This window comes from Microtus oregoni, unplaced genomic scaffold, assembly GCF_018167655.1.
Source record: "Microtus oregoni isolate MIOR12 unplaced genomic scaffold, Mior012 000004F_ref0000308, whole genome shotgun sequence".
Lineage (NCBI taxonomy): Eukaryota > Metazoa > Chordata > Mammalia > Rodentia > Cricetidae > Microtus > Microtus oregoni.
Genome location: NW_024543063.1, coordinates 35,278,151 through 35,293,227, shown reverse-complemented (window position 1 = coordinate 35,293,227; position 15,077 = coordinate 35,278,151). Strand labels below are relative to the sequence as shown.

The following is a 15,077-nucleotide window of genomic DNA, read 5'->3' as shown; positions in this document are numbered from 1 at the left end:
AGTTAGACTGAAGCACTGATTTCAAGGACTTTGGGGTGACAGGGCCATGCTATACCTTGCCTAGTACACCACAGGCCAGTTGAAACTTACCTGTTTTACTCCAGTGCTAGCAGATCCCACTGAAGGCTAAAGCACAGGGAATGGTGTCACCCAGCTTAAGTTTTTATAGGACTCTGGTTGCTGAGGAAAAAATGTTAAAAATACAAGGGTGAGGGCACATGCCAAGATTCCCTTAGAAGGGCTATGTTGCTTTCCAGGCAAAAATTAGGTTGGCACCAAGACTGGTGATAGATATCTTTAGTCCCAGCTCTGTGAGGCAGAGGCAAGCAGACCTCTGTAAGTTCAAGGTGAAGCTGATCTATATAGTGAGTTCAAAGACAGCCAAGGATATATAGTGAGACCCTGTATGGAAAACAGAGGAGGGATATTGAGCTGGAGAGATGATTCAGTGGTTACGAGTACCGACTACTTTTGTAGACTGGGTTTCCAGTGCCTGCTTGGGAACTCACAACTGGTACCCCAGATCCAGGAGAATCAGTGCCCTCTTCTGGCCTCCTTGAGCACTGCACACACATAGCACACATATGTGTGTGCAGGTCAAACATTTAAATACATAAAATAAAAATAATAGATGATACTGGCTAAGACCCAAATAGTAACAATGAACATGGAGGACAAGGTAAACTCAAAAAGAACCAGATCACCAATAATGTGACCCTTTCTCTGGAAGAGATCTGGAGCAAAATTCTTTCTGGAATTAAAATTTTCAAAGGGAAAGTAAGCTATTCAGGATTCAGGAGGCAGAGCAGATAACTATCAGATGACAGATTAAAATGTCTCCGGTTCAGTCCCCAGCTCCTCCACTCTCCAAAGTGTGTGCCTGGGCTATATGTTCAAAATTCCCCCGCCTCAGTTTCCTCATCTGGAGCGTGGGAGTACAATGGCGTGTGCCAAAGACAGTGTAAATATCGATTAAAGGAGGAGAAAGGTGTTTGGAAAGCCCAGGCCTAACGCATAGCAAGTTCAAAATTATTTTCTTTGCTGCCTGGAAGCCCCTGGTTCGCAAGATGTCTGAAAGGTGTGTTGAGCATTCAGGAGCTTAGTATGGAAGGGAAACCAAATGAAACCAAGCCATTGTTTTCTGTGAGATAGGTTCAAAGAGCAATTGGGATGCAGACATAGCTCCCTAGGTCCCAGAGAAGATTTTCAGAGCTCAGTCATCAAACAGTTTCTGCATTGCCTGCATGACTTCCAAAGCAGAGCAGGGCCCTTCTGCCTTTTAGGGAAGAATGCGAATTACACAGCGATTGAATATTTATTCCATGCACCCTCTTCTTTAAGCAATTGTTTTACCATCTCAACATCAAAACCGCCCGGCACAGAGAAGACTCAGATGTGGGAGAATATCAAATGTGTTTTTCTTTCTTTCTTATTATTTTTTTTGTCCTTTTTCATGGTAGATCTGACGCACCTTTGAATCTTCAAAGGATGCAATAATCAATGACGTGGGGAAGACAGGCGACAGTGCGCCCATCATTGTGGAGATGAATTTATTAATGTAAATGGCATCGTGTGGAAGAGAGATGGGGCTGAATTAAAATGTGAGGACCTGTGATCCAACAAGAAACATAGAACAAAAGGAGGAGAGGGAGACAGAACAGGGAGATGAAAGACACTTTGCCGATTCCAGGCTCCGCTGAAGAGAGTTACATAAAAGAGGTTATCGCCCCAGTGTGTTACGGCAACCCTGGTGTCTTAATTAAAATGTCTCCAAGAGAAGAGGTAGTGGGAACTGTACCAGGGATGTGGGCAAGACAACTGTGACATAGAAGAAATGCAGGGGCTCAGAAGAAGGGTTTGTTTAGCCTAAATAGTGAGAATATGTCTCTGATCTCCCGTCATGGAGAATCTTTAAAAATTGCTTGGGTAAAGGGAGTGATTGACTTTGGCAGCTGGTGGGGCAAATTGTATGCATGTTTGTGTGTGTGTGTGTGTGTGTGTGTGTGTGTGTGTGTGTGTGTGTTGTACCACATGCCACATGAGTAATGGGTGCCCAAAAGAGGGCATCAGAGCCCTTGGAACTAGAGTTAAGGTGCTTGTGAACGGCCATATGACTGCTAGGGACTGAACCTAGGCCTTTTGCAAGAACAGCTAGTTTTCTTAACTGCTGAGTCATCCTGCCAGCCCTGGGAAAAAGCTTTCTCATTTTAGAGGTTGCAGCCATTAGCATCAAGAAAAAGACCCCAAACGGACTGACAAATAGAGAAAAGATGAGAGAACGAGGAATTTGAAAACAGACTAAATCCAGAGAGTGGGTCCTTCAATGAGTTCCTTTTGGGCAGGGAAGATGACTCAGTGGTCAATACACTTTCCTCCAAGGCTGAATTTGAACCCTAGGACCCCCGCAGTTGAGTGGAGACTGTGGCGATTGGCCCCTGGCCTCCACATGTATGTATGGTACATGTGCACAAACAAGTGAATAAAAATCCTTTTAAGATATATTCTTATGTCTGAGAAAGAGACATGCCGCTCTGGAGGAGCGCAGAGGACAGGACCATTGCACCGTTGATAAAGCTGTACACTGCCTCTGAATCCACTCCATAATAGCCCAGCTCCATCGTCACTATTATCCAAATGTCCCCTTGAGCTAGCACCTGTGATGTCACGCTTCACTGCCGAGTAGTGCCACTGTCGACAGCGGTAGCCAGCGTGGTCTCCTGATGTCCTTTCTATTCCAGTGACAAAAGCATCAGGCGATAAGTGAAAGGTGGGACTGCCTCTTCCCCGAAGTCACCCTGAGCCTTTAGAATAGGACGAGATGGTGCAGGCTTGCCACGCCATATTGGAGAGCATGAAAGAAAATGTCTGCCCTGACCGGAAGCAATGAGAAGGCATTTCCAAACTGTTCTCTAACTGCAGCTGAAGACACGGGAGCAGAATGTGGGTGGCTGAGCTAGAGCAGACTCCATTCTTTTGAGGATGTAGAAAGCCTGAGGGTCCAGCGGATAGCTCCATGTGATTGTCATGGAGAGAACCCATGGCCAACACTCTGTACATACGCACTTGAATTTCGGTGGATCATTCTCCTAGGGGTGGGTGTGATGGTTGGACTAAAATGCCGACTTGTCACAAAGTAGGAAGGCCAGGGAAGGGAGTCTCGATAGAGGGATTGTCCAGATCAGTGGGCCTATGGGCGTGTCTGTGCAATTATCCATTGGAAGGAGGTCTTGGTGTTTAACTAAGGATGGCGGCTCTGTTTCACGGGCTGGGTCCTGGAGCTGCACAGAGGGATAGAAACCAGCTGAGCGTTGTCTCTGCTCTTGACCGTGGTTGTAACATGACTATAGCTGCTTGAGTTCCTGCACTGACTTCCCCTCGTTGAGGGATTGGAACCTGAACCCATGAGCCAAATAAAACCTTCCTCCCTTGTGCCGCTGCGGGTCATAGAAGTCAGGTGGCAGGGTTTATGAGAGGGCTGTCCTTTCAGGCCGGTTCCCTGCTCTGAACTCTGGCAGACATGGAAAGCAGCCTTGCTGGAGTTTACCTCCTTGCACCTAGAACACAGGCTCGGATTAATTCAGCTGTCGAGGCAAGGGGCTCTGTGTGTATTAGGAAAACAAGCCCATTTGTAAAGCACTAGCGGATCCCTCCAGGTGCTGAGAAGTAGCTATTTAGCATGAATATTTCATCAATGCCAGAGTAGATTGAGGAAAATTCTTTCCATTATATCCTCATCACCGCTGCACGTGGTTCAATGGACTTCTGACTAAAGAATCTAAATATGCTTAAAACATTTTTCACCTCCAGTGGAACGAGCCGGGCTTGATTGGGTTGTTATTTTCCTGCTTCATGAAATATTTCAGAGGCAATTGTGTCCTGGATGTGTTGTTTGGCAAATTTTTATCCGAAGCTGGAGCCTTTGGATTATTTTTCAACCGGCAGCTCGGATGTGAGGAAGTCGGCTGTTTAGAAACAACATCTAGGGCCCATTGCTGTGGTCCTTGCATTTTGAGATGTAAGGCCAACTTTTAGAACATGGTGCTGGGCTTGGTGTAATGAGCGTCGGGGAACAGAGACTGTTTGAGCAGGGGGGGAACTTCAGGGTTCACACCCCTACCCAGGTTGTGTAGAGGATTCTCCTGGTGACTGGGGAGCTGCTGCTGTGCTGGACAGGCCTGGCATCTCCTTCCCCACCCTCTTCAAACCAAACCATCTCAGGCTGCCCACTCTCTCTGCTTTCTCGCCCCCATCAATGCTGGCCTGCCTTTTCCTTCTGTCCCCCTATCTTCTTTTGTTCGGCCCCAGGCCCCTCCTTTGCATCCCTTTTTCTGGAGAAAGAATCTTGAACTGATGTTCGAGACGAGAGTGGAGAGCAGAAACACAGATGAAGTTGGTCATACGGAAAGGTCAGGGTCCAGGAGGGACCGCCCCTGCTGAGGTCAGCAACACTATCAAGAACCACACCCCCTGGGCCTTCCCTGCCTCAGTGGTGCTGGGGACTTCACCCTTGGTCACGCCTGCACTTACACAATATTAGTGAGGGACAGGTCGTGTTTTTTAAAGGACTTTTTCTGAGTAGAAACTTGTAGAGTCACCACTCAAATCCCAGACACCCACCGAAAAACCCATAACTTCTTTGTGTTATTAACTGTTTTGGTGTCAGCAACTTCCTCTCCCTCCTAAATGTATATACCAAAGTCCAACAACACAGTCCTAGGACCCTGGAAATGTACCTCATCAGCACGCCATGTTTGATGCTTGGTTGTTCAGCCACACATAGGAGAGTGTTTACTCACACATTGGCTCACTTCTTAATATTGTGGTATTTTTTATTCCATGAAAATGAAAGGAACACAAGGAACTGAAGGAAATATTTCCTTCTACAATGAATACCATCTAAAAATAGATAAATTATCAGTTTCCCAAGTAATGATCTAAGAATGCCTGGCCTAGACTAATGATACCAATGTGGCGACCAGGAAGGGTTCTTCTCAAACAGGTCTCTCAGGAAAAGGATCTCACTGGGGTCTCCCAGCTCCCGCCAACTCTCACCACCTGATGATATCACCCAGAGCAATAGCTCACGTGTCCAGCTAGCTAAAGTGTGGCAAAATATGTCATTTCCACAATGGTCACTTCTGGAAGAGGGTCACCAAACAAATATTTAAATGATTTCAGCAAGATATTGATCTGTCTAAAGTCACTGGAAATTCTCAGTTTCTGTTCTCTTGCTTAAATGGTGATTTATTCATTATATGTGGTACTAGGTTTTGTAAGGATATCATCACATGAGTGTATGATGCTCTTTGCCCATGATTCTTCCACCCATATCCATCCCTGACACTCCCCTGCCCCCAGTTTCAGGGTGACAGTTATGTGACCAAAGTATCTTATCAAAGGCTTTCCTTACTGGAAATGTTGTTTGTGACATCACTAGCTATTGTTTCTAGAAAGCACATGCTCCTAGAAGCTCGGAGCATTGATGGCCTCTACCCACTTACTCCTGTTGGGCGCCAACAGCCCTTGACAATGGTGGTTGCCTCTGTCTCCAGTGGTTGCATGGCTTCATGCCATCCCAGGATCCCACCAGCCATCATCATTTTACCCAACTTGAAAGAAAATTCTATGTCCTCCTATGACAAGATAATTTCCTAACAAGCAAGGAGTTATGGAGGCACCTGGCTTCAAAGAACCCAGATAGACACAATCGTACCATTCTTTGCTGACACACACGCATAACTGACAAAGGCAGAAACAGAGCAACGGCCCCTGGAAGGTGAAATAAAGGCCAAGTTATTTAGAAATGGGAGGAAGAAGGCTGCCTCGCCCAGTTTCTCTCTCCATTCGCTGCTAAGGTACCTTCAGAGTTGGCACACAGGCCCGTGAAGAAACTCTACATGCACGCTGACCCTCCCAGTCCCGTGTCTTTGCTCTGGCTTTTTACATCTGGGCTGGCACTACTGTGCCTACCCCCCTGCATCCGGGGAGCTGGGAGAGGTGAGAGGTGGACTGGTACTGCATCCCTAATGGCTGCTGTGTTGGGAAGAATGGGCTAGCAGGAGCAGGCACAGGGCTGGGGCGGGGAGGCACCCAGAACAATGGCATCGCCCCCAGCAGGCTTGCCGACACAAGTGAGCCCTTCATCACAAACAATGGAAAGTTTGTTGCTGAGGACACAGGGTGCTTTGTCATCACTTTGGACACATTTACACGTACACTGTCGTAATGAACGGAGGTCTCTGTGGCTCTATTACAGCTCTGAATCACCCAGCCCTTACATATGCATGGCGCCTTAAATCTCCACACTGGGCTGCCCTACGCATTCACTCATGTGCGGCTCTTGAAGTTGTTGGTTTTCTTAACTGTAAATGAGATTTGCATGTATCCCATATTTTACATATGTCCCATTTTTCTGTTGTCCCCCAGTAAAGCAGCAGAATCTTTGGCCTCTTTGCTAGTTCTTTCCACTGTCATTCATAAATAGACACACACACACACACACACACACACCACAGGGGAGGGAGGTGACGGAGAGAGAGGGAGAGAGAGAGAGAATCCAGTGTTCTGTTTTTGCCTGCCTGCAGAAACTACTGTCATCCTAGAAACCAACCATCATTCTCATGCACACATTGGTGTGTGTTTGTGTAAGCATGTTACACAAGTGCACATGTGTGTGCATCTGCATGTGAAGGCCACAGAATAACCTTGAGTGTCGTCATCCTGAACGGTGTCCAGCTCCTCTGAGACAGCATCTCCCAGCCAGTGATTCTCAGTGATCCTCCTGTCTCCACTCCCCTGTGACGAGATTCCAAGTGCACGACTCTTGCTCTAGCCTTAAAGTGTGGTCTGGAGATCAAATTGAAGTCTCTCTGTGCTTGCGAGGGAAATGCTTTTCCAATTGAACCAATTTTGTAAGCGGGGCTGGAGAAATGGCTCAGAGGTTAAGAGCGCTTTTGCTCTTCCGCAGGACCTAGTCCACATAGCATCAGTCTCGCAGTTCCAAGTACACAGGGCAGTGGTATGAAAGGCATTTTACACTGCTGCCTGCTCCGATTCCAGGATGCCTTCCATTGTACAGAACTGAATATATGCCCCGTTAAATAACAGCTCACATCTTCTCTTGGAAAACTAACTTATTGCAAAGAAAAAGGTTTTGATAGGTTTGCAACAGTTATTCTGGTCTATGAAGTGGCCTGATCTAGCTCCATTTTTTTCTCAGCTTAGAAACACCGTTTCGGTAAACCAACCACATTTTATGTAGACTCCTTAGTTTATATTTTTATGTTCTTCTTCTATGACAGTCATGTAATCTAGAATGGACACAACAGTGTGTTCTCTAGGAATATAGTTGGTGACATTCGTTATTTCTCCTCATTAGGCAAATGTAATTGGGGGTAATTCCTACATAGTCTGTCCAAACTTTCTCCATTGGCCAAAGAGAGATACAGATTTACTGGGAGGGTTTTGTAAATGTAAGGGCTGGCACACATTAAGTGCGCCCATGTTGGCCAATCCACACTCGCTGTATTGCTAGTCTAGCGTTCTGTGGAAGGGCTTGGGGTGTGCTCTCCCCACACTAGGCTGGTGTTTAATCTTATCCTTGCTGCTCAACATTGGACTGGTTTGTACTTTTGCCTTTCGCGTGTCCTGCCTCAGTAAGGGTTCTTCTAGGTAGTTTTCTTCTTCCTTTGAGCTAAGCACCCAGGTGTATTCTGAGAATGGAATCATAGAGGGAGGGGTTGTGGATATTTGTGAGGCTCTTGATAACCAAATATTGCCCGACGGCTTTCCCCAAGACTGCTGGTCGATATCTCAAGAAAAATCGACAGTGTGAATGTTTGTGGAGGTATTCAAAAGCTTTAGCTGGTTTTTGTCTTGTTTGACTTTCCTATGTATGTTTTCTCTTAAAACTATAAAATTCAGGTTCACATGTACACACATACACACACACATACACACATATACACAAATACATACACACACACACTGTTATGGACCAGGGGCTAGTGATGCCATGAAGTTTTTATGTACCACATTGTCTTGATGGGAACTGACTATGGCATTGAAGTCTGAGGTATTCTTTCCTGATGATGCAGAAGATCATTTTAATTAGCATGTGGTATTTGATGAGATTGATTTACATATTAAAAGTGGTGCTCTGTTTTCAACTCATTTTTTCTCCAGCCCTTTAATTAGATCAAGGTTGTGCTACCCCCCTCTAGCTTCCCTCTCCCCTCTCTTACCTCTCTGTAGGCAGGCAGCAGTTTCTAGCTTAAACTTAATAATGTTGTGGGTCTCTGTATGTTTATTTTTATGTTTCCTTCTTTTTATGTAATGTGACATTAGCCCTTGATGTAAAATAATGATTAAATTTCCTTTGTAGAATACAGCTCTTGAATTAAAAAGGTGTAACCCCTCAAATTGGAGCCAATGGGTTATTGAATTTTTAAAAAAAGAAAGACATGAAGTTGGGGATTCAAGAGGTGAAGGAAGACCTGGGAGGAGTTGAGGGGAGGAGTTGGGGGTGAACATGATTAAAATACATAGTAGAAATTCTCCAAGAATTAATTACAGTGATTTTTTTAGATGTAAAACTTGTGGCAGTGCCTGCAGTAAGTGAAACAGGGACACTTTCTTGGAAAATGTATCCCCAAAGGCACTCCTGATCATGGAGTATGCAAACATCACCCATATCTTCATGAGGCCTGGAAGCGAATGTGAAAATGTCCCTCCCTGTTCTTCACCCCTAACCCTCTAGCTGGCCATGCGGGGAGCCATGCTTATGGCTGGAAATTGGTCGCTGACCAGATGACTCCTTCCTGTTTGGCAGATTAAGACCAGTCCATACAGCATGAAGAGTGTACAAATCCAATGTGACATTTAGGTAGATAATTCAGAAGCTGGGATTAACTGGCTTAATAATTGTCATTGTGAATCATGGTGTCAACTTTTGTGCAATTCCAACCATGCACTTGGTTGTTCTAAAGATATTTGATAGAATAAAATTGACAATGTCTAGACAGTTGTGTCCTTCACAACAAAGCAAAGAGCCCAGAATGGGCTGATACTTTCCCATCTGGGGGAGACCTTAGTCAGTTCATCTTGTTTTCTCTTTTAGGATATATTTAAATTTGCAAGGACATCTCCTGTCCCAAGACAAAAGAGGTCCATTGTGGTGTCTCCCATCTTGATCCCAGAGAACCAGAGACAGCCCTTCCCCAGAGATGTTGGCAAGGTAAGTTGAACAAAGGACAAATGGCACAGAGTGTTTCTATTAGGGGATGAGCATGCCCAAGACAAGCAGGCTGTGACCATTGTAATTAGCTGGAACTGGCCTCCATTACTGCATGGTAAGAGGTCAAAATGATCTTATCAAGACAGAAGTTCAGCAATCATTTTCACAATAAAAAAGAAAAAAGACTGTGAGAAAGTGGCAGCCATATATTATAACTGTGGGATCTACATAGTAGAAAATAATTTTGAAGTGATATTCTAAGAAGTCATTTGTTAACAGCCGGCTGCTTTTTCTTTGTAGCTGATGTCCAGGGGATAGGCAGACAGCTGTGTGTTGAGATTTGTGGGTTCTTTTGTTTGTTTGGTTGTTTGGTTTTTTGAAGTCCTGTTTTTAAAATGTGTCAGCCCAAGTTTACTGCTGGGGCAGCTTCCCAGAAACAAAGCCAGATTACAGAAACTCAACCACACTAACTAGATCCGAAGTACTTTTGCTTGAGCCTGAAGTGCAAAGTCGCCAGGAGAAAATGGCCACTGTTAAATGGACCATAGTATTGATGGTACATTGCATCAAAACAGGAAAAAAAAAGAAAGATAGATAGAAAGAGAGAAAGAAAGAAATTAGCAAATTGAGTTTAATGATCTGACTATCTGTTTTGGTGATTCAGAACTCAGGCCACTTCCTGTCTGTGAACTAGAGGGGCTCTCTGCTGAACTGGCAGAAGGGACTGGCTTTACCTGGATGGGGGGGGGGGAGTAAGAACTAAAATGAATATATTGTTTCAGAGTAATTTACCTTAAGGAACAAAGCAGAGAGGCATCTTTGACCCACTGGGTGAGATGTATTGAGTCATCCATAATTGGTTGCTGTGAATGTCCTGTTTTTCAGAAATCTGAACCATTTTAAATCACTCTGATTATGTGTACCTTGCTACGAGTGACTCAATTCTCTTTCTCTGCCCTATTGGACCTCATCCAGAACAGTGGCCTCAAGTAAATTACATAGAACACACATCAGTACCTCCTGTCCCCACAGAAATGTCTATGCAGATATTCAGATTTGAATCTGTTACTATTCTTGCTGAATATGCAACTAGAACATGGCTGCTGGCTTATATGAGTGATCTCAATGCCAGGATCTATGGCTTTAGTAACTTACTCACCAGGTGAAAACAGCCTGTTTGATGCCACAGTCCCATCAAGATGGGGTAAATACAGCATAACTAGCAGAGAATCCAGCTTGTCCTCTAGGAGGGGAGTGGGCACGTATGCAGCTTAATAATAGGGAAATTTCTGCTTGCCAAGGGACTAATCCCCACATCTTTAATAAATTTGGAGACCAATGGTACTATGTTTTCATTACACTTATGAAACAGCAGAGTGGGGCTGCTTTAAAGAGAAAAGAAGATTGTTTAACTCATGGCCATAGTTGTGAAGGACCCAGTGTTGGCATCAGGTGATGGCTCGGTGAGCTGAAGAAGCATGAGGAGCCTTGGATGAAAAAGAGGCAGCACACATGTGCATACTGTCTGGTTTCTCTGCCTCTCTTTTTTTAATATATATCTATACATTCATACTTTCATGAGTATGGCTGTACTTTTGTGCATGTGGGGGGGGGGGGTGCATGTGCGCATATGGAGTCCAGAGAAGAACCTTGGCTTGTCCCACCAAGCACCATCTACTCTGTGTTTTTGAGACAAGGTCTCTCACTGGTCTAGACTCATTGGGTAGGCTAGGCTGGCTGGCCAGTGAGCTCCAGGGATCTGCCTGTCTCTGCCTCCCTGGGATTGCACCATACTGCCTTTCTTTTCAATCTGGGTTCTGTGGATCGAATTCAGGCCCTCATGATCACAAGACAAGCACTTTACTGAGTGCAGATGGTGCAATTCCTCCAACAGCTCCTCTTCTAATTCTGCCACCAGCGGTCTATTATGGGGGTTCTAGCCTAGGGACCTTACCTAATTTTAGTCACATGCCAAGGGTATGGCTTCAAACCCCATACTCAGATGGTGTCTACAGTGTGCCTTGCAATGACATTTACATTCTAGTAGGTGAAGCATTGGGGTGGTCACACACAAGCCCTGTCTAAATCGCAGTAGGGCCTAAGCCTGTGCCCTTTTTAGGTACCCTAAAGGGAAGATAGGGTTTTCACCTGTTACCATACATCACAGTCCCCAAAGACACTTAACCCAGATACCAGGGCCACCCATTCCAGGCTGATGCACAGAACCATTTGTAGGTGTTATTTAAAAGACCCCAGTGAGGTGTGATGTATGGCCAGGGTGAGGGACGCAGGCATAGGCCAGCCGAAACCAGCTTTTAGAATTTTACAGCAAGCTCTTGTATGCTTTCCAGCTACATCCCAGCACTCACATTTTAGTAAAAAAATAAAAAAACTCCTTTATTACATGCCAGATATCCATTGATGCGCTTGTCAATGCATCCTATATTTTAGTACATGTCAAAACCAAACACTTCATTAAGAATCCCTTTGAAAAGAGAGCGCCTGTTCTAGATTGATTTCTGTGGCTGTGATAAAACCAGAAGCCACATGTGGAGGAAGGGGTGAAATTGGCTCACACTTCCATGCCACAGCCCACCATTGAGGGAAGCTAGGAAAGGCATTTGAAGCACAGACCACAAAGGAATGCTGCTTACTATCTTTCTGCCCCTGGCTTGTTCAGCTATTTCTTTTGCACGTAGCCCAATACCACCTGCCCAGGGATGACACCACTCTCATTGTGCTGGGTCCTCCTGGATCCATTAACAGTTGAGAAAATGCCCCCACGGAAGTGGCTGCAAGCCGATCTGATGGAGGCAATTCTTTATTCGAGGGTCCATCTTCTCAGGTGCATCAAATTGATTACTCAAGTCAGCCATCACGGTGCCCGTCGGCAAGAGCCTCCCATCCCACAGGAGAGGGCTCAGATTGGTGTGAGCAGCCCCTGCATGTATTAGACAAGAGGCAAGATGGCATGAAGCTGGTCCCAGTTGCTAACTCACTGTGTGACTTGACCAGTTGCTTCATCTCTGAGAGTCTCATTCCCCTACTTGGCATGTTAGAAGAGGATCTCTGTGGAATTCTTGTCATAAGAAATTAATGTCATGAGAAGAAAGGGCTTAGTGGAGTGCCAGACAAACCATGAATAGGCACTAGTATTTTCTATGCATCTCTAATCCTAGAAGATCAAGGATACTGTCTATTTCCACTGCCATTAAGTCCCCAGGTCTTCCCATGGTGCCTTAGAGCTGATACTCGATATATGCTGGCTGACACAAACTAGGTAGAATTGCAGGGACTTTTCCTCCTGGGCAGCAAGAGTACTTACTCACAGACGCCAAGTACATCGGGCCTCTGAGGAACACAAAAAAGTTAACTCAGGAACTGAGATGGGGAAAGATCAGGAAAACCTGCTAGCAAAGTGTTTATATCAGGCCAGTGATGGCACAGAATCCATCAGTGTCCTGAGTTTTCCCAGGGAACTCCACCATAGAGTTAACACCACATGTATAGCTGCTCTGGGTCATCTTGCTGGGCAAAGGCTCTCCTCCAAAGCTATTAGACTTTTTCATCCACACATGAAGCAGAACCCAAGGCAAACAAGGAGTGTTGAGGAACTCACTCCTCATCCTCCCTTTTGGGTAAGATGCTCCTGAGACTGTGATCCTCAGTTTCTGGGCTCTCCTCTATGGAATTATAATCTAGCCACACACATTGAGTATTGATACTTAGCTAGGAGTAGCCTGGCTGCCTTCTGAATAAAGTGACCACAATAGAAGACTTGTTTCAGGGTTCACTTGTGGGGAGGGGATCCAAAATGAACCAAGGGTCTTCCTTAATAGCTACTAGTTTTGTTACTTTCTGTTGCTGGATAAAACACCATGATCAGAAGCAGCTTCTAGAAGAGTTTATCTGGGCTTTCAGTTCCAGAGGAAGAAGAGTCCAGCATAGCAGGGAAGTGTGGCAGCAAGCAGTGAGAGAGCATTGGCCAGGGACAGGGAGCTGAGCGCGCAGGTCTTGCAACCCAAGCCTGAAGCAGTGAGAGAGGAGTAGAAGTGACTGGAGACTTCATCTCAAAGCCCAACCCTGGTGATGCTTCCTCCAGCAAGACCGCCCCTTCTAAACCTTCCCATTCAAACAAGCACACCACTGCATCTTTTCTTCAAATAAGAACACCCTAGACTGTGATCTGATATGTAATACTAAAGCCAGAGGTGCACTAGCCCAGAGAGATTCAGAAGACAGTGACACGTGGAGGCCAGAGATCCTCCTTGGTCCATACCCAGCGGTCTCTGAAGGCCTCTGTATTCTCCCATCCCTCTGTAGAGAAAAGCCTGACAGATGCAGGTAGAGCTGATGGAGGTAACGTAGAAGACAGAGAGGAAAGAACGAGATCAAAGATTAAACCAAGCAGGCCAGGTCAAGAAAATAACTTCCTTCAGGGGCTGCAAAGCAAAGGCAGACTTTTTGCAAGATAATTATTTTGCATGAAGCACCCAGAAGTTTGGGAGATTTAGATGTTAGTATCCCATCACGAATGGGAAAACTGTCACTTTGTGGAGGAGCTAGGTTGAGATTCTCTCCACGGTGAGTCAAGAGGGGTCGTCAACTGAAAAACAAAATTGCCTTTGGTGCAATTAAAGGGGCAATAAATATTGTTTCTGGATAGCTTCATGCTCATTTGTTCATTCATTCATTCATTCATTCATTCATTCACCTACAGCCTAGGCTGACCCCAGCTGCCCTCTAATTGATAGGAAAGATGCTTGGGGAAATTGCCTAGAAAGAGACTGACAGAGGATGGTGTGGGGCTAAAGAGAACTATGCCATGTCAGTGCCATTTATTGTACCAATCTGGACTGTTTTAAGTGAGGAAGGTTTTGCTTACACTTATATCCAGAAAACCAGTGTAAATGGGGACGTTCTAGGTGGCCATGCTAGAGGTTGCTCATATTAGAACCTAGCTAGTAGGTTGTGACTCTGGTACTGAAAGCTAGTGATAGCCACAGCTGTGGAGAACACACCTTAGCTCCTCCCTCGGAAAACCAGAATGTGCACCATTGTCTCCTGGAAAGCTTTTAGTTCTGGGGAAAGACAAAACCATCAAGAGAAAGGTGCTGAGGTGTGAAGGGTTTCCTCATTCATCCCATGCCATGCAGGACTGTCGACCCACAGAAAGGTTACATAGGAATGTCCAAGGCTATAGGCTCAGTGTGACTGATGCATAACCCACCTGCCCACCAAATAATTACGAGATTGCAATTTTCTAGATTACTGGGACATGGGTAGTCCGGAGACCCCTTTCCTATCCTAAGAGTACATTCTGGATAGCCATGACCCTCTATTACACTTGCTTGTTGAATCAGCTGGTTGGGCGCACGCAGGTAGAATGCACCCACATGCTTTGGGAAGACAATAGGAAGACACCAGGCCATCAGGAAATGCATCTTCCTCCTTGTTTCAGGCTCTTCCATATGAAACCTGCCCTAGAAACCCTCTTCTTTCTGAGGAAAGAGGAAAACACCCCACAGTCCTAAGCACGCTTCCTCCCTTGAATTCTCCACAGAAAGAAGGGACTGGGGTCGTGTGTGAGTATAACATGTGGTATACTCAACATGTACTGTCTCCCCTCACCCTCCAAAATGTGACTTTTCCAGAATTTGCCCCATAAATAATTTCTCAATTTCACCAACTTCTGCTGATAAATATTTTACTGCATCTTTAGAGGTTTTTGAGGTCTTAGGCCCAATTGATTGAGAGCAGGGGACTTTAAATCTGCACGGCGGCATGGAGGTCTTTGCAAGATGTATTTTATTCTGTTTTATATTGAGTTTGAAAGACAAGG

The 15,077-nt window shown here is 45.3% G+C and overlaps 1 protein-coding gene across 1 annotated transcript in view; it reads left to right on the top strand.

The window, feature by feature from the left end:
- Cdh13 (cadherin 13) overlaps positions 1 to 15,077 on the top strand; it is a 949,947-nt gene that overhangs the window by 437,832 nt on the left and 497,038 nt on the right. Inside the window, exon 4 of the mRNA XM_041650745.1 lies at positions 9,119 to 9,235. Within this exon, the coding sequence (XP_041506679.1) occupies positions 9,119 to 9,235 (117 nt within the window). The remainder of the gene's footprint in view (positions 1 to 9,118; positions 9,236 to 15,077) is intronic.